The following is a 26,733-nucleotide window of genomic DNA, read 5'->3' on the forward strand; positions in this document are numbered from 1 at the left end:
GGTCCTGCAATAGTGAATAAGACAAGCAAGTAGCAGGCAGGCAACTGACGTGCGGTCCTGCAATAGTGAATAAGACAAGCAAGTAGTAGGCTAGCAACTGACGTGCGGTCCTGCAATAGTGAATAAGACAAGCAAGTAGCAGGCAAGTAACTGACGTGCGGTCCTGCAATAGTGAATAAGACAAGCAAGTAGCAGGCAGGCAACTGACGTGCGGTCCTGCAATAGTGAATAAGACAAGCAAGTAGCAGGCAAGTAACTGACGTGCGGTTGTCGCGGGCGAGGGAGAAGCCTGGCCTGCAAAGACAGCGCGCCGCCCCCTCGCGGTTGACGCCGCAGCTCTCGGAGCACGGCAGAGACGAGCAGGACGTGGGCTCACAGTCGCGCTCGTCTGCACGAGGCGCCACATGAAAAATACTGAATGATTCATAAATACTAAATGATTCACGATTTTAGATTAGTTTAATAATCAAAACAAACACAAGCCTAAAGACACTGAAAGTAGATTAAAAGAAATAAAATTCAGTGGACATAGGGGGAATTGAAAAAGGAAACAGATTCAAGAGAAATGTGTCTCCTAAACCAAACTGTAAGTAAATAACCTCCGACAACAAATAAGTGACTGTTAATGTACAGCTCATCTAAAAAAAGAGCAATGATGACTTAGAGCCAGAATTGAAGATACATTATTAAATTTTCGAACCTAGAGATTTTGAATTTTTTCGTAATTCTATTTGGAGTTTTTTGAGCGCACCTTCGCCCCGGAGACAATCTTGTCGACCGTCGCAGACCTGCCCGAGCTCAATGCAGGCGCCCGTGGAGTTGCACCTGAAGCTGCTGGGGGGACAAGTGAAAGAGGAACACCCGAACTCGTCCTCCCCCAGCAGGCAGTCTGCCTTGCGGTCACAGAGGTGCTCGGGCGGTACACACTTCGTCAGACACATGAGGTGGTCGTCAGGGCAGTCGTCTACCTGCTGCATACACAATAAACTGGCTTCTTAAAGCGCCGAAAAGGATCTCATAAAAACAATAAGAATTTGAGGGCAGACTCCAACGTTAGATAACTTGAGGGTAGACTTCAACATTTGAGGGCAGACTCCAACGTTAGATAATTTGAGGGTAGACTTCAACATTTGAGGGCAGACTCCAACGTTAGATAACTTGAGGGTAGACTTCAACATTTGAGGGCTGACTCCAGCATTAGATAACTTGAAGGTAGACTTCAAAATTTGAGGGCAGACTCCAACATTAGATAACTTAAGGGTTGACTTCAACATTTAAGGGCAGACTCCAACATTAAATAATTTATGGGTAGATTTCAACATTTAAGGGCAGACTCCAACATTAAATTAACTGGTGCATTGTGTTCACGTCACGGCCATAGAAATGAGCTTCTCTAGCAGCTTCATGGAGTATAATGGACCAAGGACGGGCTTTTTTGGTCAACCTTCTGAAAATTTACTGAATACACATCAGTTAACCCATGTCATGAACGTTCCAGTTGCATATAAAAAGATAAACGCACATGAGGAGGGAAATGGTCATTAATACACATATACAATCTCGAATATACTATAGGTGGAATATATATTCAAGAATATATATAGGTGAGATACAGCCCATGTCATGAACGTTCCAGTTGTATACACGAGATAAACGCACATGTGGAGGGATGTGGTCAGGAATTTAGCTCATGTCATGAACGTTCCAGTTGTATACACAAGATAAACGCACATGTGGAGGGATGTGGTCAGGAATTTAGCCCATGTCATGAACGTTTCAGTTGTATACACAAGATAAACGTACATGAGGAGGGTAGTGGTCAGGGAGGGTGCAGTTCGTCTCATCCTCCGCTCCCAGGCAGTCGGCGCTGCCGTCGCAAACCCACGCGTTCTGAATACATTCTTTGTTGCCGCATCTGAAATAGAAAAAGTTTATCGATCAGCCTATTTCACATCATACAAATATTAGAATAATTGATAATCAAGTACCTACAGCGGATCTACGCATTCGACATATAGAAATCAGTAAAAGTTTTAAAGTTGCTGTAAAATGAAAAAAGTCTCCGAAATGGCGCATTGTTGGCGATCTGAGATTAGCCGTATTAATCTAATGATTGAACATACTGAGGTGATTCAAGATAACTACGGAATTCAGTGATCCAAGCCCAGTCTCCTAGGGGACTTGACTCATACCTACATATAGCTGTAAGAAACAATGAAAAGTATTTAACACAAATTTAAGTGATATCATGTCTTTTGAAGCATTTGTATTATACAGCATCAGCTATTTGTTCGCCAGTGATTCAAACTTTTAGGATACACCAATTTTCGTTAAAAAATAAAGGATTCAATGTAATCATGAACACGAGAATTCTCAAAAACTGTCGAATACCATACCAAAAAGTTTTCAAAGTATAATCTTACTTAAAAAATATAAGATAAAAAATAACGAAATGAAAGTTGGCTAAAAATCTTACAGCCTTGAACCAATTTAAGCCATTAGTTACTTTTATAAGACATAAGTCATCTTCTGCTTTGAGTAATTTTCAGCCTCAGTTCTTTACGACGCTCTTGCAATTTCCTCTCATAAGCCACCTAATAACTATCTACATCTAGCAATAAACCATAATGAAACTTGAGTTGCGCTCGATTAGATCTAGAACAAGCTATAAGCCTCCACAGCCATGTTCTGCAACCACCAACAAGGCCCCCAAGCGTCACAAGCCTTCTCATAAATATCTAGAACAATCATTAACCCTCTACCGCCTGACATGAGTACCCGGAGCAATATTGTCACAAGCCTTCTTCCCAAAAAAGGATACGTTCTAGTGAGCGCAAAATGACTTGCACTGATCGTTGCTGCCACGTACGACAACTTTAAAGTATTCTCTGTTGTGTACAAACGTCTTCAGGTTGCTACATTCTATAGCTTACGTATAATTTAAATTGAAAGTTATGTTCCCGCAGAGTAACATACGGCGGTAGAGGGTTAAGCCCCAATATCTATCACCACCAAGCATCAAAGAACAAGTCTACGGCACCTGAAGTGGTCGGCGGCGCAGTAGGAGGCGTTGTCACAAAGTGCCTCGTCCAGCCAGTCGCCGCAGTCATTCCTTCCGTCGCACCAGAAACGTTCTTTCAAACACGGCCCTGAGAGCCCACACGGCCGCTCCCCGGTCCCGCACACCGGGGTGCTTACGCTGTCTGTACAGCAGTGTTGCAGTTAATGATATTTGTTATTATTTGGTTCGGTGAACCCGTATAGTAAAAATTGTACCTCTTCTATCACCAACAAACAATTCTATGTCTAATTCGAAAATATAGTGCATGTTTATTCGTGAATTCTGTATCTTATCAATATTACTTGGTGTAAATATAAATTTTAGTACGAAGATGTTTGACGTACGGCAAGTGTTCTCGGTAAAGCTCTTATAGTAAAAATTGTACCTCATCTATCACAAACAAACTATTCTATATCTAATTCGAGAATATAGTGCATGTTTATTCACGAATTCTGTATCTTATCAATATTACTTGGTGTAAATTTGACTTTTAGTACGGAGATGTTAGACGTACGGCAAGTGTTCTCGTTTAAGCTCTTATAGTAAAAATTGTACCTCTTCTATCACAAAGAAACTAAACTATATCTAATTCGAGAATATAGTGCATGTTTATTCAGGAATTCAGTATCTTATCAATATTACTTGGTGTAAATTTGACTTTTAGTGCGAAGATATTAGACGTACGGCAAGTGTTCTCGTCGGAGCCGTCGGGACAGTGCTTCGTAGAGTCGCACACCCAGGACCACTCGATGCACGTTCCGTCACGACAAGTGAAGAAAAGGTTGTGGTCGCATTCACTGCAAAATGTCAAAATACGTTTAAAATTTACGACAAAATGCACTGAATAGTGAAGGGTTAAGAAATCGCAGATGAAAAATTGTACATTAAATCATTCAATGATAATATAGGTACCGTACCTGCAACTGAGAGTAATTTGGAGGAGTGATTGCAAAAAAGTAATTTGGAGGAGTGATCCCAAAAAGGTTAAATGTTGGGAAATTATTTCCGTAGATTTATTTATGAAACGTCCACGTTGTGTCTGATTAGGCTGTCTAGGATTTATTTGTAAATGAAATTTTAGGCGCAATTGCCGTAGATTTCTGATGACTGCTTCAAATTTAAATGTATCAATTGGTGGAATAAATGGGATTTTAAGGATGCAAATTAATGGGACATGGTTTCGTGGTGACCATTTCCAAACGCATCCAATTTCACTATAATGTCCTTAACTCATAAAAATTTCATAATTAAACCAAATTTGTGCAGCTACGAGAATTGCGATGTCACGAACTTGCAGTTTTCTTCATCGGAATTATCCTTGCAGTCGGCGTCTCCATCGCAGAGCCACTTGGACGTGATGCAGTAGGTGCCGTCCGAGCAGTTGAACTGCCCAGGCTGCGTGCAGTGCTGGTTGGGCTCGCGGCGCTCTAACGAATGCACACCCAACATTTAGCAGAAGAAACGCGGACGAGTTCAATAGCAACAACAATGTGTGAATGAATAATAAGAACACAAATGTTTGGATGAATTAGATACGGGAAAATGTAAGGAAACAATTAAACAAGATCCATGAACATATTTAATTTTAACTGATAAATTTGTGTTTGCTATTTTATCAGTCCTGATAAAAACTAGCGGATAAAGCTGTGGAAATTCTACTTAATTGAAATTTTTATCGAAAACACAACATATAAGGCTGATTATCATTTTAGAATATCATTTATTGATAATCATTTGAAAATGATTATCATTTTTCTATGCACCCATCGCTTTTCTGACATAACCTAGTCTAAAGCAAAGTGAACGAAATTTTATAAAAATGATACTGTATTAGAAAATGATAGCTAGAATAAAATCATCCACATTTGATGTCACCTTGGACAAGATTTCCGCACATCAATCATGATTGCCACTCACCACACAACCTCTCATCAGCGCCATCACTGCACTGCTCCACTCCATCGCACACCTGCTCGTGGAGCAGACATTGTCCGTCCTGACACGCGAAGCCGTCTGTAGGTATCGTATGATCGCAACGTCACTTCAATTTATTAGTAAAATTTTTAAATTTAAGTCCTATTGCCGAAATAATAAGAAAAATTGCATGTTTGGATTTATTAACGGATCGTTTTTTATTATTAATATATACCGATTATAGTATCGCTCTCGTTGGCCTTTAAACTTATTCTATTTCAATATACCAGAACAAGAGATTTTGATCCATCAACATAAAAACCAATGAAGGATGATGACTGGGATAAAAGGCTTGATCGAAGGAGAAAGAGTCATGTACAAGATTGTGACCATTTAGAGTCAACCGAAACAAAAACATGGTCAAAACCAACAGTGGAAAGACATATATAGAGTGAGAAGTTGACCGGAGCATAAGACACCACAGAACATTTGTTCAAGGACCGATAGGTTCATGCTGGCCGGGTTCCGTAATATTAAAACTTGCGTAGGTATACGAATAGGCCGATTCCTTGTCAGTTATTAGTGAATTTGCAATGAATTTTTAAAGCCAGTGATTTGGCTGACGGAACTACCAACTCGGAAGTAGTTTTGAAAGTAAATTCCACAATAAGAGAACATACTGAACAACAGTCTAAGCTTCCAACGGCAGAAGGCTGACCGGAACAAGGAGCTTTAGCGCATCGCTGTTCGTCCTCCCCGTAGGTACAGTCCCAGTGACCGTCGCAGCGCTGGTGTCGGTGAATACAAAGACATCCTCCGCCAGGGCCTGCGCATACCAGCGTGCTGGGGGGACAGTGGCAGTCTGCGTAGGCCGTAGCACACGGGGAAAGAGACATGTTAAAACAAATTACTGTGACTAATTTATCCTCACTTGTGGAAAATCCTCAGTAAGTCATAATAATACTAATACAGGATATAGTAATTAAAATAATACATAGCCCATGGGGAAAGAGGCATGTTAAAACAAATTACTGTAATCAATTTATACTCACTTGTTGATAGTCCGCAGTAAGTCAGAATAATACAGGTTATAAATAAAATAATACATAACCCACGGGGACAGAGACATGTTAAAACAAATTATACTGTAGTTAATTTATACTCACTAGTGGAAAATCTACGGTAAGTTATAATCACAGAAGTTATAATTTATGTGCCGCAAGAAATGAATCGTGATGGTCGCATTAAAAATTTCAAAGGAAAAAGGGAAATCTTAAAATAATTATAATACAGGTACCGTATGTAGGTCTATGTGTGATTCAGTAGTAGGCTGAAACTGACAAAAGCGTACAATAAAAATTCAAAACACGTCACATCGCTGGTCCCGTTCAGAAATCATGAAGGCCCAATTTTTTTACGTTATGTACTGCATATATAAGACCAATCCCAATATAAACTCTAATAAAACAGAGGCTTAAAAGACTGGTAAAATTTTATTTAGCTAAGAAAAAATTGCATGAAGCGGAAAATTAAGTGCCATCAAAGCAGTTACTAAGACAATAATACTCAAGGGACATATTTCAAGTGGATTGACATCCGCCAAGTTGATCATCATATGCATAAGGTCAAAGTCATCAAAGTCAGCTTGATCTAAGGTCATATCATTGATCCGATAAAAGGTTCTCGGACTTAACAGCCACGCGAATATGCGGCTGTTCACACGCACAAATCTCATTTTGTCAAATGTCATTTTGTCAAATGTAATTTTGTCAAATGTAATTTTGTCAAATGTAATTTTGTCAAATCTCATTTTGTCAAATGTCATTTTGTCAAATGTAATTTTGTCAAATCTCATTTTGTCAAATGCCATTTTGTCAAACGTAATTTTGTCAAATGACATGTAGTCAAAATCTCATTCAGTCTATTTTTTGTTTTGTCATTTTTTGCAAGAGTCCAGAACCACTCGAACGTTTAGATAAATGGCAATAAGAATGATGAGACTTCGATAAGGCTTTAGGCTCGGTTATAAATTTTTGTTCCTCGTTACGATGATGTAACGGTATAAGCAATCTTATCTGTTGCGGCAAATGCAAGCAACGATTTGTACAACATTTGTCTGTATAGAGTAGTTTGCATGGTAGCACATGTAACAAGTTTGAGCCCAAATTAAACGTTTTAAAAATTCAAGTGAACTACTAAATAAAAGATATTATTAATATTTTTATAGCTTCTAAACTTCCATGACCTTAAAAAACAATAAAACATTCATCAAGATATGCGTGAAATTATATATATACTTGAACGGAGTTAAATTTGGATTGGTCTCTGCTGAATTTATTAATACAACTAAAAAGAATTTTAACCAATTCAAATCTCCTGATAAAAGCGATAATTTTTGAGCTGTTCTTGATATACTATCAAATAGGTGCAAAGAATTCTGCTCGCGTGCAAGCCTTCCAGAGATAACTGACCTCGCAGGTCGTCGACGGCGAGCACCCTCTTGATGTCGTGCTTAGGTGACGACCCAAAGCCTGCCGTGTGGACGCCTGCCACCCACTCTTCCAAGCAAACGCCTGCATGCAACCCATGTAATTACAATATATTCAGTAATGAAAATATACGATAAACTAATTATTAACGTGACATAAAATATGGTATACCTCAATAATACGCTGATATACTTTCACTATCAACAGTTTTGAACAAAGTAATATTTGCTGGTATTATGAACGACTAAACTCAATGCCCGCAAATAATGGCAGGTAAATTTAAAAGAAAAATAATAAATACGGACCGTGTGAGTAAGTATGTATTTTAAGTGTTTTATAGCATGGAAGTGGGGGTAGTGCTACTGGACGTGTAAATTTCGATGAATCAGTACAAAGATGCTGAAGATAGAAGGAAAAATATTTTTTGAGTCAATGTCTATTATTAGGAGTGATGTACCGTGAGTAAGAGTGACTAAACAAGCGAAAACTAGAGTTGAAGAAATATATGTAGAGTAATAGAAAAATTATTAAGGGAAACAAGAGGAAAAATACACAGAAGCTAGGGAGATGGAGTGATAAAGGGAAAGCAAAAAGATAAATATAAAAAAGTTTAATAATAAAAAATAAAATATAGAATGTAATCAGGAAAAATGAGAATGAGAAGAAAGAGGGAAAAAAAACTCACATGCAAGTTAAATTTGAGTGATAAGATGAAAAATAAGAATGAAGCAGAAAGAATGAACAAAGAACACGAGGTTATGATGAAACATTAGATTAAAAAAATCGATAGTGAGATGAGATTAAGAAGACAAGGGAGAGGAAGAGAAGAAGGAATCCTTCTCATTCAAGAAATAAGAATGAAGGAGAAAGGAGGAACAAAGCACACGAATTGTTATGATGAAACATTATATTAAGAGAATCGATAGTGAGATGAGATTAAGAAGACAAGGGAGAGGAAGAGAAGAAGAAAAAGAGCGCTATGCCCGAGTGCGCTCTCATATCGATTGCCATCACTGGGAGAGACCAGCACCGTGCACCACCAACGACGCCCACAGATCTGCTGCTGATGGAGCTCTGCGCACTGCTGCGTGCCTGCCTGCCTCACGCGTACATGTGCGCTGACATTCATTCATGTGGAAAATGTCTTCTTCTTAAATATATTTATGGTAGGTTTTGTTCTCAACAATTATAACTCAAGTTCGTCAAAATAAGAACTCCATGAGATACTCCGTGCCTGCCTACATCACGCGAACTTGTGCGCTGCCATTCATTCATGTGGAAAAAGTCTTGTTCTTAGATATATTTATGGTAGCTTTTATTTTCAACAATAATAACTCAAGTTTGTCTCAATAAGAACTCCTTGAGATACTCCGTGCCTGCCTGCATCACGCGAACTTGTACGCTATCATTCATTCATGTAGAAAATGGCCGGTTCCTTAATAAGTTTATGGCAGCTTCATGTCACAATTATAAATCTGGTTCTTTAATAAGTTTATGGTAGCTTAATGTCCCAATTATAAATCAAGTTATGTAGTTATTATGGCAGCTACATGTAGGTACCAATTATAAATCAAGTTCCTAAATAAGTTTATGGCAGCTTCATGTCCCAATTGTAAATCTAGTTCATAATTTAAATAAGTTTATCGTAGCTTCATGTCCCAATTATAAATCAATTTCCTAAATAAGTTTATGGTAGCTTCATGTCCCAATTATAAATCAAGTTCCTAAATAAGTTTACGGTAGCTTCATGTCCCAATTATAAATCAAGTTCCTTAATAAGTTTATGGCAGCTTCATGTCACAATTATAAATCAAGTTCCTTTATAAGTTTATGGCAACTTCATGTCCCAATTATAACTCCGACTAGTTTAACATTTCCGTGCATGATTTTATAAAAGATTATAGATTAAGAGAATAAATAGCGAGATGAGATTAAGATGCATGTCACTCACTGTAGACATTGTCTAGTATTGTAATAAATGTGTGAGAGATTCAGGTCTTGAAGGCATCTCCAGTTCAACTAACTATTACGAGCCTGTCTTTATAACGCACGTACATGTGTGCTGTCACTCATTCATGCACAAAATGGCTGATTCTTGTCAATTTACTCAAGTAGGAGCTTTATTTGCCAATTTTATTTGGGCTTTGCCTAACAACTCCGTGCCTGCGTTTCCTACGTGTGACATTTTCAGGCGCAAATACTTTTTATTTTGATCTTTTTCTTTCGATAAAAACAAAGCTATTTTTGTTCTTCTTTTTATAGCTCTCGATTACAACATAGGTACCTACTCATAATGCAAGCATCATGAGTAATTACGCCAATTTGCAACAATTTAATTTCATTTGATGCTTCCAAGAATATAGTTAAATTCGATCCAAAAGTCATAATGCATGCAAATGAAACGAAAGTGAAGCGCTTAATTTTATAGTGAGGGGTTCGTATGCATTTGTCATTTCTATCAATTCGATCAATTTTTTCAAGCTCGCCTCTTTGATTCATGCATCCAAAAATTGAGCTCCAATTGAGCTCCTAGTTTAAAAATTATTGCCTTCAAATCATTTAATTTCACTAAATTTATTTCGTAATGAATGCATTGCACAATTAAATAAATGAATTTCTCGAAAACCTGCGCCAATACATTTCGTATCGTGTATACTGCAGCCTCCACAAAACAACTTCATGCATATTTTATAAGAAATTTGAAGATTATAGTTTTTCGAAGAAACGAATTTCTCATATTAAACAATAAACAGTAATATTCAGGAAAAATTTAGCGTGTAATATGCAATAGAACAACGTTAAATATTGAGTTTTTGAATAAAGAGTACAGTATTACCAACAAAACTAAATATTAATACGGCATCTTTGAACTACCTTGATTATCTAGGACACAGAGAATACGATGTTAATTCGAAGCAACAACAACGATAGGACGGACTCTTTGCCTACAGCTTCGTGTCCTCTCTGAGTCGACTTCAATGATCACAAATTTTCAATCGATCGTATTTAACAGGCGTTGAAAGTCACTGATTGGGGACTTGAACCACATTGACATGAGGACATGAGACAGATCAAGGCCGAACTATGGGCAGACTTCTTGAACGTCACAAATGCTAATAGCTTTGGATTGTCGTTATGTAACACGTACTGTATTCCAGGAGAAATTTAATATTTGTCTTCATAGCAGGAGCAAACAAATTATATAACAGGTGTGACAGTCGCTAAGAAATATCAGTTGGCAGTAAATAAATCATCGTCTAAAGCCCTACAAATGAATTTAGATTGATTAGCTTTTGTCACAGTTGCCGCAATTTAAAAGGGAGAATCTTTACTTTTTTATTGATTATAATCTTAACAGTCTCAGCATTTGAGTAAATTGTGCTTGAGGCCAGTTAAATTAATGAATGCTAGTGTCTCAAGACCAGAGCCAACTTAACAAACTAAATAGGTAGTTTATAAGTTACTGTCGTTTGAAAGTAAGTACGGTATTCTAAAATTTACATCTAACTCTCAAAATGTACACTGGCAAAATCGAATTCATTTACTAGCTATTAATGCGTCCTAATGTGCCACCACTTCACCCAATCCAAGGCTTCCGGTGAGACATGACAATAAACTTGTGTATACGAATAAAATTTCTTTTAAATGCATTTTACCAGCATTTGCTGGGTCAGAAAGTTGTCTGTATGGCAGAAAGCAAGTATGGTCTCCGGATGGACGACGCTCTCGAGATCATATAAGAGCCTACCGGAACAGGCTGCTCAAAGCCCTGCATCTATTAGCACATCCTCCTCCGTCCACACTGCCTCGACACGGGCTACGTGTTGCACTAGGAACCAACATGCAACATTGCAACAGTGCAGCATCGATTCATTATTTACCAACGTGAACACGAAACATTCATGTTAAGTGGTATTCAACCTAATTGTAGAGAAAGAAAAACTGCACTCAATTTGAGTAATTAATATGTAATGTTTATAAGGCACGCACAAAAAAGAACATTTTGCACGTTTTCAAATACGATACGACACAAGTAGTTTATAGCTCAACACGATATTATAAATTGTTTGTAAGTAGCGGCGTAGATCGCCAGGAATTTTTTCACCCGAAGTCCTAATATTGATATATGAAAATAACTTATGTTGTTCACGTGTTTAACTTATTTACATAATCCAACAGCACGAAAAGATCTTTTAAATGTCTGATAATTCATACATTTTCTTAATTTTTGCTATTGATATGTGGTGTCTTATTTTTGTCTTGCCACTCATGAACCCGATTACTTTTGATCATGACTGCGCTGAGCTATTTAAATACTCAATGCATCTGTGAAAATCGTTCAGCAGGATGCCAAAATATATATGACGTTTGACAAATTTACATATATTGTTCGATGTTTGTGTGTGTTTATGAGTTACGAGAAAACATGTCACTTAACCAGAAAATATCATCTAAGTGAAGGAACAGTAAGGTATTTCAAATTGGGAGGAAACAATCGGACAAAAAAATTGCGAATTAGTATTTATATTCAATTCAAATGACGCACATTTTTCGAAATGAATTTAAAATATATAGAGAAAAAGGAGTTATATGTTCCATGTAAAATGTGGGTTTTCACGTACGGGTCTTTCATCAAGTAGCATACAATAGATTAATTATTTTCAACGGGATTAGCCTTAACGATGATCGGTACGTCGCGATTCAGCATTCTAAAATTGTAATGATTATAAATTCCGGGCAACCCCAGGCAAACCTGATGGAAGGTACAAAACTTGCATTTTATTGTCCCAGAGAAAAGAATTATATTCTCACCCTATGATCATTATTCAGATTTTACGTTTTGTCACTGTGATGAATGAATTTTGTGTAGTTACATCTTGATTTTTTTTTCATTTTCGAAGTCAACATGTACGAGGCATCTAATGCTGTAATCTCTCCTTAAACACCTTCTATTTGGCGTGAGAAAAAAGTAAATGACGAACCCTCTCTCATTCATATATCAATTCATGGTAACGCTGATAATTTTAATTTGTAAGTCAGCACAGCATTGGCAAATATGGTGTCCACATTCTTAAAATAATTTAAACAATGAAATGAGGTCAATCTTAATATCGTGATATAATTTATATAGATATAAAAAAGTCGCACTCAAATAGAACCACGCTCAAAATGTGTTCAGCAAGCCAGTTCATCACACATGCAACTTTCGCTCTATGGATGAGTAGGTATTCTTTGCACAATTAACGCCATTCAAACATTTCTTTCTGAAAATTAATTCCTGTTTCGAAATACGAAGATGTGTTTATATGTTCCACTTGATTAATTCCTAAGGCTAACGAGAAATTCGTAGAAAAATAATTCCTTCGTAATGTTAACGTTTATTGCTTAACAGTAGAAGGCGCTTCGAGAAAAGAAACTGTTTCGGCTAATAGGCCAATAAAAACAATAATCCTTAATGACAACTGAACTTCGTAATAAGAAACTCTACTTTGTAATGAGAAAATGATAGCGCATTATAAAAAGGCGTACTCTTGTAACGAATCCAAACTATGTCACCACATGAGCTCCACGAGAATTGAGCCTCTTCGCAATGAGAAGGATCAACCGCTTGAGACCCATCACATCTTAACCTAATCTCTTTATAATAATGTAATAATAAGTGCTATAACTTAGTGCGCAATAAGAGTATCATAGACCGTACTTCTAAGTCGATTTCTATTAGTAAACTTAGTTATGCGGTACGCTAAGTACTATTGACCTACGTATTTAGAAGTCGATAAAAATAACATCGACCGCACTCCTACCTGATGAAGGGCAGTTAAAACCTGTTATTTTCAAACTTTTCTTGATGCAGAACCATATATGACTCTACACGTAGGTACAATAAGTTGAATATCATCTGATGACATCGATTTCACTTGCATAATCCTAAATGACATGCTGTAAAGATATACCTACTCAATATAAATTCATCTTGAACTGCGTCCAAACACAACTACAGTCTGCAGATGAGCGAATTATTCAACACGAAACTATTCCCAGTACATCAGGTTTATTGAGGGTATGATAGATAGACTCAGGCTGTTAGGTTAGGTTCGTTAATTTAGGTTATATCAGAATTATAACACCTAATTATGATCACCTTTTGCGCAAGATCTATGAATGGCAAAAGTCAAGGGCCACTAGTTGAACACGGTATAAGCAACACATATGACACAAAGCAAAATATGGCCGAATCTAGTAAGATGCAAGTAAAATTAGCAGGAATCGTCACGTGATTCGTGCTTCTGAAGTGAAGCGTTAGCTATGGATGCTCAAAGGAATTAGATCGGTCGTATTTTAGGTATACAAAAGTTTGGTGTGTTATATATACCTACAGGTAATCATTTGACATATGAGACATGCTGTCGCATTGTCTGGGACATAAGAAATTCATACGTTTATTAGCTCAAATGATTAATGGAAATTGGAAACCCAGTACTGAGAATAGTGAATTATAAAAATAACATGCTTAAACATATGTACAGATTAAGTTGCAAGAATATTATAGTCAAGCATGACAAATATAGAAACGAGCCCGCATAGTATATCTTGTGTATGAATCGCGGACAGAGCTATCGCGCATGCCTATTGTGCTTGTGTCGTTTCAGTAGAGCTTTGCTGCTTTAAAAGCCAGGATATATCTATACTTAGTTCAGAATAACACAAAAATGTGAATTAAGTTAGTTTCATGCCTTGCACTAGTCATATGAAAGTTTACCTTGGGTAATCAGAGACAAGATGACTGGAAACGTAAAAAGAAGCAGCTCCTGTATAGGAACGCCGATCATCGCCTCGGTAATTACATGACCAAAGATAGGTAAAGTTTACTGAACGGCAGCTCGTTTTTACACCACCTACCACAAGCACCTCACCATCAGCACTGGCAGCTCAGCCGACTTTAGTCATGAGTGACTGCCGATGCCCACCGACTGCTGAACGGCCGCTCTCGGAACGAAGAGAGCGGCGCTCTTGAGGCAAGAGACGTGTCGCCTAATTGGCCCATTCATTTACAAATGAATTCTAGATTCTAGCTAATAATTAATTTAAACCATAATAACCTTGTTTATGGTAAAAAATGTTTTTCTATGTAACGTCGGTAATAATAACCATTAGACCAACCAATGAGTGCCGACAATAAGGAACATGAATGTCACGATGATTCACCAACAAATATCATGCATGTTACCCGCTTCGAAAAAAAATTTAAACCCCACACAATTTTTCTCAGTATATATCCATTGTGATTATCCAAACTACATTGCGTTGAATAAATTATGGAACTCGGTCGTTTCTTTCAGCATATCACTTCAAATCGAATTTTCAATTGATATTCTCAATCATCCTTTATTAACGATTCGTTCTGTAGCGCCGACCTAGATGTCTTAATGGCTAACTCAGTTTGGAGAAATGACCAACACTATATCGCTCCAGTCTCTGGTCGCCAATCACTCGGAATATTCGGCAACTTTTATAATTAACACTCCAATTACAAATTTAGTAGGTAATTATTATTCTACTAAATAATAATTAAAGTTAATATTTACATTCAAATTTCAAATTAAAGGACCACGAGGGCTTTGAAAATTTTCCGCAGTTGTACTGACGCAGCGACTGATGGCTGCTGCAGTTTATGTGCCGGCATCGTCATGCCACGTACCGACGGTGTCAAGCAGCTGTTGCAGCGCCTGCCGGCATCGTCATGCCACGTACCGACGGTGTCAAGCAGCTGTTGCAGCGGGTGCCGGCATCGTCATGCCACGTACCGACGGTGTCAAGCAGCTGTTGCAGCGCGTGCTGGCATCGTCATGCCACGTAGCCTTCCACGTTGCAGCTGGAGCCCTAGAGGTGGCTGCAGTATGCACCTGCATATCCTGCAGCGTTCGGGGTCGAACCGCATCTAAAATTGGTGGCAACAGAAGCGTGCGTCGGCATTACAGTTGATGTCAGAAAACTAGTTGAAGATGATCAACCTGAAAAGTTCAGGTAAAATTTTTGCAACATATCCATAAAATAACATAGCTAAGTGAAAAACCTTGAAGCATAACATTGCACCGAGCCAACAGCTCCACACCTTAAAAACTCACTTAATATTTTTTTGCTTCCGGCGGGGACCCAGAAGTGCTCCTTAAAAGGAAATTATGAAAGTAACCATGAATCAATTCGAATTGGGCACTAAATTTTTCAATGTGCCTTTATGATTAATCATTAGTTTTTCCTTATCACAGTTGTTCTCGGATCGTAACTTTCATTCCTAAGATTCGGTAAGGTAAATTTATTGAATTATCCACTGTATTGGAATTAGTTATAATAGGAATATATCGTACTATGAGTCAATCAGTAGAGGAGTATTGTTGTAACTCAAGTATTGTCATCGTCTGCCCACCATGTTAATTTGTTTCAATTCCCGCGATTGTTTAACAATTAATGCTTTACTACATATCACGTATGCTCAATTTATTTTCCTGTCAGATGACAGTGACACCTGTAGTGACTCGTATTCATAACTCGCACTATCATTTCTTATAAACGTCATAATTATTTTATCAAATCCCCAAGCCCTTTGAACACCATTTTCGTAGCTTCATGTAACCGTGTTAGCTAAAGTTCAACTATACAGTTCAATGTTCACTATTATTCAATTGTATAATAAATCAAAATTAGTATCCAATTTTGAAGCATGAACAATATCCGTCTAACTTATGAATAATACAATCCAGTTTACGACAAAATCAAATTACGTTCTAATAGGGTCATTCAAAATTGCAAATTCTTTTTAGAGTGCGCCGGCAGGCAACATTAGCCAGTCATGCCTTAGAGTATTTTTTTTCTGGCCGTATCTTGATGTGAACAACTAACATGGGGTAACCTGCAAAGTTAACCTTTCTCATTAAATTCAGATAATTGTGATTAAATATATGTACCACCTTATGATAACTGATTACCATTCTTATTTCCAATATTCTTTGATATTGTGGTTTTCCATCTTGTTCGTGTCATGTCTTTGTTCTAACAACCCTCCTGCACTCAAGTGTTGGTCGGCGGCATCATTCTTCTCCATAATCTTCATATTCTTTAACCTCAACCTATGTAATTCCTATTTAGACTAATTAATTAGAAGATGTATGGCCGTTTGTAACTTCTAAATCCCAAGACCATTAGCAACCCTCTTCCTCACACCAGATCGTCATGGACTCTAGGTGGTCTCGCTTCGGGCGATTTTAACGCTAGGTGTCCGTCCAAACTACATAATAAATCCGTCCAAACTACACAATAATTGTCCCGCAGTAAACTTCAATTCATGCGCATATACTGTATGTCTGTATTAACAATACCAAGTGGATGACTGCCAAACACTTGTCATGGGCCGTTTTGAGTTTTCTGAGTTATTCAGCTTAAAGGGTAAGTACAGGGTGCGCCACAGAAACTTACTTATTTGAAAGGTCAATAAAAACAAAAGTACTTCAGTTATTGTTTTAAATTTTTTTTTATTCGAGAAAACAGTATCCCAATTTTTTTTCGTACAGTTTTGAAAATTAAATATCATAAATGACGGCCTCCATTGCGCATAAACTAACGAAGTCGCTTTTTTCATAATGGTTTCCACTCTATGCAGCATATCAATCGGTATTTTGGCAATGACGTCGCGAATGTTGTTCTTGAGGTGTGCTATGGTCCGTGGTCGATCGACATAAACCAGAAATTTCAAATATCCATTCCTAAAGTTCATTTCTTCGAGTCTTGGAAGAAAAAGTTCCTCGATCATGTTCCTGTAACGAGCTCCATTAACGGTAACTGCGCGTTCGTTTTCTTAAAAAAATAAGGACCAATTATTCCCATTACCGACGTCGCACACCAGACAGTAACTCGCTCACAGTTAAGTGGCTTCTGGTGAAACTTACGTGGATTTACACCACACCAATAACGCATGTTTAGCTTGTTAACGCAGCCGGAAATGTGGAAGTGAGCCTCGCCACTGAAAAAAACGACCGCGTCTTCAGGCAGGTTGTCAACCAGCATTTTACATGCATTTTGAGGGGCAACAAAATCGCGTTCAGTTAATTCTTGCACTAAAGCAAATTTATTTGAGAAACTTTGAGAAACAAACTTGGGAACTTTCCCCTTCAGATGCACCCCCTCTCGCCCCTCTACCCGATCAACTAATCGCACAGGAATTTTTTCAAATAAGTAAGTTTCTGTGGCGCACCCTGTAGTAATGGTTGCTGTTGGTTAGAACAATAACAACGCGCTCACTTTTTGTTTGAACATTTCCAGGTTGCATGATTTTTTTTAAGGCACATATCAATGTATCACCCGCAGAACACTCGATGTTTAACGTTGATTTGCTAGTACCTTGGACAGACACAGTCACCGATAATATTACAAGGCAGGATTCCACCAAAATAAACAGGAACGCATAGGGAATTTCTTTCCAGTTATCCCTCTGATAGTTTTCTTCTTTGTCCATAAAAAATATTATATTGATAACTAAAATGAAATACTGCACTCTCGATAGAGGTTCATCCGCAATTCCGCTTCTCTGTCCTGCCCAAAACTAGATAAGTTACAAAAATAAATATGCTCGTTTTATGGTAAATATTCATCAAAATTAATATTAGGTTGGTATGCAGCTGAAATATGAAATATGCTGAACATGTAAGAAACTATTAGTTCGCCTTCGTTTACTCAGTTAAAGCACCCGCATTTTAATTGTGCGGTAATTGGAGAGAGAGTGTGCCATTTTTTATTAATTCCACAAATTTATGGTTTGGGCATGGGTCTTCCACTCGACCCTACTTTTACTAATATTTTCATGTCTTTTCACGAGGCTACACGGCTGGCTAATAATTATTGTCCTCTTGATTTTAAGCCACTATTCTATAACCGATATCTCGATGACACTTTTTTAATTTTCAATCATCCCTCTCATTTAGGCTTTTTCTTTGATTGTCTTAATCTCCAACACAATACCATCAAATTTACCATGGAGCTTGAATCCAACAATAGTTTATCTTTTCTTGATTGTAATGTTACAAAATCGAATGTCCGTTTTCAGAGATCTGTTCTGGAATTCAAACGTTAATAAACCGAGGCTTTCGTAGTTGCTCTCCTTTCCATGCAATGCACTCTGAACTTGAATTTTTCCGCAGTACCTTTTCACTAAATGTATATCCGTCCCAATTGGATTGTACTAAAATTAATAAATTTTTGTCTAAGCAATATTCTGAGGTTGTTCCCAAATGTGTCAGTAGGAATGCTTTATATTGATTATTTCCATATTTTGGTCCTGCTTCTGAGACTATGGCTAAGGTTTTGAAAGTTTTTTCTCTAAATACCTATTCATATTCCCACGAAATTATAAATAAATAGGTTTGTCTGCTCATATTTACTTCACTTTAATTATTATTTTAGAAAATTAATGCTTTAGTATCTTCAATGTGAATTGTTTGTACATCTGTTCTAGGTTTTTGAACTGATGATGGAGCTGGACCCCGAACCCTTTAATCTCGTAAGAAATGGGGAAATTTCAGTCATTTTACTTGCTTTTAAATTCTTGTCAAACGGGCTGTAGTGATAAACAAGTTTTGCATAGAATGCTTCAGCGTAGCGAATTTCAACTCTAGCAGCAGAGCGTCTTCTTGAGGATTTCTTGGAATCTGGACGCACATTGCAGGCCGTTGCGATGTGGATAGAAACTGTGCTCGAAATTAGATCACTCTTATTTTACTGCAGACGTGGTGACACTAATTAAACTCTTGAGCAAGATCATTTATAACCTTCAAGGATTAAATAAAATTTTTGAACAGAATCATGAGTTGCACGGATTAGTAATGCAGACTCAGCACTTTGCAGCACTTAGAACAAAATAATTCCATTCGTATAATACAGGTGAACGATTTGTGTTCTTGAATGAAAGAAACAGAGATATGAAGTGAAATTTTCGTAAAAATTAAAAGAAAAAATGTAGAAAAATATAACATGTGTCTGTTATAAATTTAGTCCAGAACAGAGGACTAGCAAACGCATCCCCTCACTGAATCTTTCTATTCGAATTAGAGAACTATAATACTGACAGGAAAGAAATATATAAAACAATGATGAAAACAATCGTATCTAACAATGATAAATATAGCTTTCCATCTTCAAATTTGGCATTTGGTCAGCAATTATTCAGGCAGCTTAAACTAATCCAAATTTTATGAGTCCATTGTGCTGATGGCTGCAAAACAACTTCATGTAGTAGGTTGTTCGAAATGTTATATAAGCTATGGGGAAAGCTATGGGTCGTAAGGATTCAATAGTGTCAGTCTCATGAAACATTTATCCATTTATTTTAATTTTAATTTATAACGATTCTCTTTCAATCATAAAAAGCACGGTTTTATATGTGAAATATTGATTAAACGTGATTCATCAACAAGAACAAAAAAACATTTTTTCAAAGTGAATGAAGCGCCCACCGAACTGTGATGATATTCATACCCGATAATGATGACCCTCCTCGTAAAACATCACGATTAATGATGTTTTATCATAAGCTGTCTTATTAATATGGATATACTAAACACATGAACGTGGGAGTTAACGCTTCCGTCCCGGCCATTACACAGTGATTATTTTAGCAGCTATAAGTAACTCGCTAGCGAGCAAGCGATGAGCGGAGGAATGCGGTGGACTTAGCAATATAGGAACGGAGGCGACTGGTGACACGTCATTGTATCATATTAATTATTATATCATATCATAGTGATGTCGCGGAAGAATAGCCCTGGTGTGGCCTGTCGCCGAATCTTGTACTTTTCGTGACTTGTTCACAGAAGATATGAATACAGGTCCTTCGACCAGATCTTCGAAACTGACGATAGTTTGAAATAGAAGAAACTGTATTTTAACACGACATGCGCGTCAAAAAGTATTGAGTGTGAACTATAGTTAAAATAAACTTTATGAAACATATATTGATGTCCCCTGAATACACTCAGGGCAGAGATTAACGAAACTTCGCTAAGTTCACGTAACTTTTCGTACTTACGTTCAAAAAGTTGCGTATGGCGTAAGTCAGTCAAAATTTGGCATTAACAAAACTGTCTTACGCATGACTCATCTGAAAAGGTATTATCATACGTAGCTTCCCGCGCAAATGTTTCGATAATAACACTCAGCAGAGTCACGTCTACTTAGCTGTACTTACGCTAAACGTTAGCGGCTGCGTATACTTAGCATGTTTTGATAATCCGGCCACAGATTTTCAAAGTAACCTTAAGTTCTGCGACACTCAAAGACCTAAGTTTCACGCGCTTTGCACAGGGTCAGGCTGATGGTTTCAACATTAAGGTTATAGTATCGAACTGCGATTCTTACTTCATCACCATTTTGTTGGTTGTGTTGTGTGCCTGAAGCCGTGCCCTAACAGATGAGAGTAACAAAGAGAGTGCTCATTTAATTCCAAATCAGCACAGTGACTAGAAAACCATAATAAACGCATCAGGGCTTGATCTCATTAAACTTCAGCTAACAATTTAACTGAATTTGAATAATACTTGAATCCGAGACCCGACAACTTCAGCGGAATTTCATTAAGTACAAGTAAGATTTCAAGGCTTGCATGCGCACTCATTTTGGGTCAGTGTCTTAAGCATTACACCTATTAGATTGAAATTCGGGTAGCTAATTTAACCAAATCTAAAATTCACGAAATGCTGTCAATGATAGTGCGCGGCTTGTAGACGATCGTTCATTTTCTCACCAAGAAAACCTTAATACACCCTAACCTTGGAAAACTATACCCCTAACATTACGGAGTTTTCAAAAGATGAACATACTTTCCTTAGGCCCAAAATACGAATTTCGAGCAAAATGTTTAAACGGACTCATGCGGCAATACATTGTTGTAGGGTGGAATCAAATATTTCTGTATTGTGTAATAGCCTGTCTCATGCTAGCCTTATATCAAATAACGATTCTGGATATTCATCTTTGTTTCTTTTTTTTTTTTTGTTCAATAAAAATTCTGTTTGTCTTTATGTTCGGTTAGGAGTTCCCGCTAATTGACGAGGTGTCTTCGGTCAGCGGCGGGTTGACTCGAGAGTTAGTTTGTAGGGAGATGTACTCGTGGGCGGAGCTCTGAAGCGTGGTAAGCTGCTCATGCGAAGAGATGGTTTTGCGTGCAATGTGTAACTGCCCCACTCTTTTGAACTGTGGTCTGTGCTACGTTTGCCCTAACAACCGGAACGAGCGACCCGACAACATTTGGCGCCCAATGTGGGGCTCATGGCGGACAGGTGGTAAACGACGTCTTCTTTTGGCGTTCCATCCCATCTCAGCCATCTAAGTTCCAAAGGACGTCGTGCTCTTCATAGAACTTAATTGCGCGATCTGCCGCAACGCGGAAACTAGCCATGTCGAGACAAACATACTGCCGAGAAATTAGGTAGGTAATTCTCTAGTCAATAATGTCACGACAATGGCACGATAAATTTTTCCTTGATCATTCATAACTTATTTGTAGAGCTTAAACGCCGGAGAGGTAAAGAAAATATTATTTAGTTTATACATAATGTATAACTTTTTAACATAAATTAACTTTTTAAGCGCTTTGTAAAGTTGATGGATGTATCAAGTATAATAATCATACTTACGGAATGGTTCTTCGATAAAGATCTTCCCTAACTTTCTTGCTTCTAAACCGAATTTGGACGTTGCTGCCCATCCCGCGAAAATCGCCCGACACTGCACCGGTCAAGCCTACTCCCTTTGATCGGGACCCGGCGAGACCTGGGGCACAAGACCTTGCCCTCATGACTAGTCACAATGCTTGCTGTCGCAAGCTTCAAATATACCGAAATGACTTATCTTTATCTTCGAAATTTGGAAGGAAAATGCCGCGATTTCTTTCTTGACGTCGAGCATGGGCACCAAGGGAATTACTTTCATACCTTCAAACTGAGTGATCATCGGTATTGGGTAGGTTTGGCACTTCACTACACGTACTTCATGGATGTGTCCGTCAATGTAAGGCTCAAAAAAGAAACAAATGGGCCGATTGCAAGTTCGTCGAAGGACCAGAACCTGTTACTGGCAGGCCAGCTTCTTGGCTTTCACATAAAATGTAGAACAAGTCGCCCTCACGCAGTTCGCGGTAGAGGAAGAGACGCGAGTAAAGACTAACGCTCCTTCCCTTTGCCAATGTCAATGGTCGGGCGTTTTTCTCTTTAGGCTTCTTCGCCGATAGCAGCTGCGCCGAGAGCAACACATCATTTCTATGCTCAATTCCGACAGTGTAATATACTTGACATTTTTGCCTGAAATGTAGGCATACGCTTCCGGAATTTTCCTGCTTTCCAGGAAAGCCTGCACGGGATTCGCCATTTCACTTCTATTATAATCTATAGCTCAAACAGTAAAACGTGGTAAAGGGAAAGCGCAAATTCGAAAGCAAGACCAAATTATACGCAAGTTGTGCAGTGTTGTTAAACCTAATGTATTTCCTGAATTGTGGCCAGATTCCTGTGTCAGCCTTTTAAGCTATTTGCGGAATTTATAAGATTTGAGAATGATTTGATGTTGTACAAGAAGACCGTGACAGTGCCAATATTTCTTTTCGACTGTTTTGTAAATTTAGTTGTAGAAATTCATCGTAATATGGCTCATGTCGGCAGAGATAAAATGTTGAACTTGCTTAATTCAACGGCCTGGCACCCAGAAGTGTATCGGGTGGTTAATGATGTTTGCACGACGTGCCATAACTGTCAGATCTTTAAAGCCAGTGGGTCGGTGGTCGTTCCTCCAACCTGGAATATCGTCTCCAGTCGCCCTTTCGAGATGGTCGCTGTAGATCTCGTCTCATTTCCGACGAGTACTAGTCGACATGTAGCAGCGCTGGTCTTAGTGGATCAACACAGTAAGTGGCTGTGCGCTGTTGCGTTGAAGGATGAAACTAGTCACGCGGTAGTTAATGCCTTAAACAGATTTATTCTTCCTACTCTTCTAGTCTTACCGTCCCGTCTCCTTAGCGATAATGGACCAGAGTTCAGATCTGCCTTGTTTGAAGAAACGCTTCAGTCCTGGTGAATCGAACACGTCTTGACTACGGTACTCCTCATAATGCCTCTAGCAATGGAGGGGGGAGAGAGCCATGAAGACGCTTTCAGGTCTTCTATGTGGTCTTAATTCGCAGGGAGGGAACTGGGATGTAAAATTACCACAAGCTGTTTCGGTTTATAATCGTACTGTCCACAGAGAAATTAGTGCTTCCTCGTCACGATATTTGTTGCAAATGTCTCATGATATGGCACAAGCTGTGAGCGTCCCAGATACGTGGAAGCTTGGTCATCCTGCGTTTAAACCGTTTAATCCCGGTACGTTGGTCCTGAAGCAAATATTAACGTCAGGAAGGTGGAACGTTGATAAATTCAGTCCTGTGTCCGAAAATCCTTTTGAGGTGAAGTGGGTCAATGAGAACGCAGTGACATATGAGCTGCTCCATGTGAATACTGGCATGTCGTTAAAGACGATCATAAGATTTTGAAGAGGTACAATGCTCCTCCCATGTATTTAATGAGGAACGAAATGTTCAGCATGATGGAACGAGAAGGTTCTCACGATTTTGTCCGTAATTGTCCAAATTTGTCCATTAGCGAAGTTAACTCGGATATTGCTGTGGATAGTGACAGACTGACAGTGATTCCTCGTCAAGGACTTCCAGTTGTGTTGTATTGTATTCTGATGATCGCTACGGGAGCAAAGATGTTAACTTGTCGTCACCCGTGGGAGGTGCTGAATGTTTCTGTTGCTCATGATGTTAATTATTCCTTGTATGTATCAGGAAGATGTGTGGCCTGCGAGCAGTTTGAAGTAGGTTCTGTTCCGATGGGAGAGCGGCCTGTCGCTCTCCCCGACGTATTTCCAGATGAAAGATCTCCGTCACATTCTCCGGTTATTGATCACGACGAAAGCCAGAAAAGTTTCGTTAGTTTGGGAGAGTTTTATTTCTTAGGCATACGACAGACATACGCCACGTCCTGGGGCCATATTATCAATACTTGTTAAGTAAGAGTGGCGTAACTGCTGACTTGACGTAACTCTAGAGGTGGTATTAACAAAACATTTGCGCGGGAAGATACGTAACTTAACTGTACGCCTGCTCGGAGATTCGTAAGTGGAGTTCCGCACAAGTTTAGAGTGTCTGCTGAAGCGATAGGAAACTATTGATTTACTAGCAAGTAGCAACACCTTGACTTGTGATGGAATTTTGTCAATAATCCGACAGCGCGGATTATACACGCATATGAATGATGGCTCTACTTGTGATGGCTCCACTACTTGATCGGGCAACATTTGCACGATCAAAATATGTGATCGTGCTAAACAATGCTATTGGAAAAAAATTCAATTCTTTTTTTTTCAAAAAATTTCAAAATTTTTTCATTAATTTTCAAAAATTAAATTCATTCATTACTTCTAATCGGCACTTTATATCTCTGCCATCCCTAATTTTTAGCTACGTACACAGATTTTTCTTCAACTCACGCTGTTTATTAAAAAGAGTTCACAAGTATTTTAGAACGGCTTTTTCTGGGCCAACAAGAAGCAATACCGACAGACGGCATTCGATAGTCGAGACCATCGAAGGCATAGATTCCCGCCATTGAAGTTCACAGAATGTAAACAAATCCAAAGCCTCTGATTGGTCAGTTGGCCAGATGGTTTTGATAATACGCTTTTAGCTAAGTCGAATGTTTTGATAATGCCAAAATTAGGGTGTACTTACGTATTACGTAAATTTTTTTGTCGGAAGTACAAAAAGTTACGAAGTTTTGATAATATACGGCCCCTGTTCCGCAGGAACAAACTAACTATGAAGCGTGCGTGCCAGAGGAGACGGAGCACTGTATTCTCCGCGCAGGTTGAGGTCAACTGGATAGGGTAGAGATTTGCCAAATGTGCAACCCAAAGTGCTGGAGAGAAATCTTCGAGATTAGAATCTCCGAGAGAGAGAAATCTTCGAAATTAAGAGTTTTTAGTTATATCTGGAAACGAGTCCTATGTGTATTTCGAATAACTTGTTGTCATACCGGACTGTGATTAGAATTTGGAGTTGCACGAATATCGATTTGTACTATGCAAAATTGTAAATCTGTATTGAAAAAAATTGAAGATGTAAGTAAGCAAATTTAGTCCAAGAGTTGTTCCAAAGTCTGTGTTCGTAATTGTCGTTGGAGCTGTGAATTGTTTCTCACGGCCTTTAAATTAAGTTGTAGAGATAAGGATGACTTAATGTGTACTTCGCGGATCTTCCATGCCAGCAAGTCCGTGAGACGAGGCTGGTGGGGGAGTGTATTGTAGGGTAGAATTAAATATTTCTGTATTGTGGAATAGCCTGTCTCACGCAAGCCTTATATCAAATGATTCTGGATATTCATTCGTTTCTAAATTTCTTTGTTCAATAAAATTTCTGTTTGTCTTTATGCTCGGTTAGGAGTTCCCGCTAACTGACGAGTTGTCAGCGGCGGGTTGATTCGAGAGCTTAATTTTAGAGAGATGTACACGGTTGCGGAGCTCTGAAGCGTGTTACGCTGCTATTGCCATGAGATGGGTTTTGCGTGTAACGTGTAACTGCCTAACTCTAATAAACTCTTTTGAACTGTGGTCTGTGCCACGTTTACCCTAAATAACCGGAACGAACGACTCGACAACAATATCCGTGTGTATTGTTTGTTTTATGCTCGTAAGTTTGCATGTTGGTTAATTCGAGTTGTTACATTGTGGCTGACAACCAAATCTTACCATTTTTAAGCCTTCACTAATTGTAGTGTATTTCATCAAGACGTTTAACAACGAGATTCGGTCTGAAACATTGTGCGTTAATTGAATTCAGGAAGAACTCATCACTTTGGCCCAAGATGACTTAATTTCAAATCTGGCATCTCATTTAAGAAAAGGATTAAGCTCGTCGTTGCTGTATTGTTTCGGACTCTGTGTTGTTTCAAGCATTCTTAGTTGAGCTTCGCTTACTGGGAGACTCAGTCACCTAGAAAACTAGTCCGATTAATCATGCCAACTTCATAAACTTGAGTGATATAGTTGAAAACGACCATTAGAGCATGACAAATTATTATGTTTTTGAGTTTCAAATCGTTTTGACCCAAATTGTAATGTCAATTTTATTTATATTATGCTACAGAAAATTTTCAATAATTTGAAAAAGAAATAAACATTAAACTGTCATAT

At 38.3% G+C, this 26,733-nt stretch overlaps 1 protein-coding gene across 1 annotated transcript in view; it reads right to left on the reverse strand.

The window, feature by feature from the left end:
* The window catches only part of LOC108681587 (low-density lipoprotein receptor-related protein 4), a 40,097-nt gene extending 25,727 nt beyond the window's left edge, over positions 1 to 14,370 (reverse strand). The window contains exons 1-10 of the mRNA XM_018170633.2: positions 14,225 to 14,370; positions 7,447 to 7,548; positions 5,694 to 5,837; positions 4,979 to 5,074; positions 4,353 to 4,488; positions 3,746 to 3,858; positions 3,041 to 3,203; positions 1,804 to 1,915; positions 752 to 971; positions 262 to 388 (exon numbers count right to left, since the gene is read on the reverse strand). Of these exons, the coding sequence (XP_018026122.2) occupies positions 262 to 388; positions 752 to 971; positions 1,804 to 1,915; positions 3,041 to 3,203; positions 3,746 to 3,858; positions 4,353 to 4,488; positions 4,979 to 5,074; positions 5,694 to 5,837; positions 7,447 to 7,548; positions 14,225 to 14,294 (1,283 nt within the window). The 5' untranslated portion in view covers positions 14,295 to 14,370. The remainder of the gene's footprint in view (positions 1 to 261; positions 389 to 751; positions 972 to 1,803; positions 1,916 to 3,040; positions 3,204 to 3,745; positions 3,859 to 4,352; positions 4,489 to 4,978; positions 5,075 to 5,693; positions 5,838 to 7,446; positions 7,549 to 14,224) is intronic.
* Between the last annotated feature and the right edge of the window lie 12,363 nt (positions 14,371 to 26,733).

This window comes from Hyalella azteca, unplaced genomic scaffold (genome assembly GCF_000764305.2).
Source record: "Hyalella azteca isolate HAZT.00-mixed unplaced genomic scaffold, Hazt_2.0.2 contig3861, whole genome shotgun sequence".
In the NCBI taxonomy this organism is placed as follows: Eukaryota; Metazoa; Arthropoda; class Malacostraca; order Amphipoda; family Hyalellidae; genus Hyalella; species Hyalella azteca.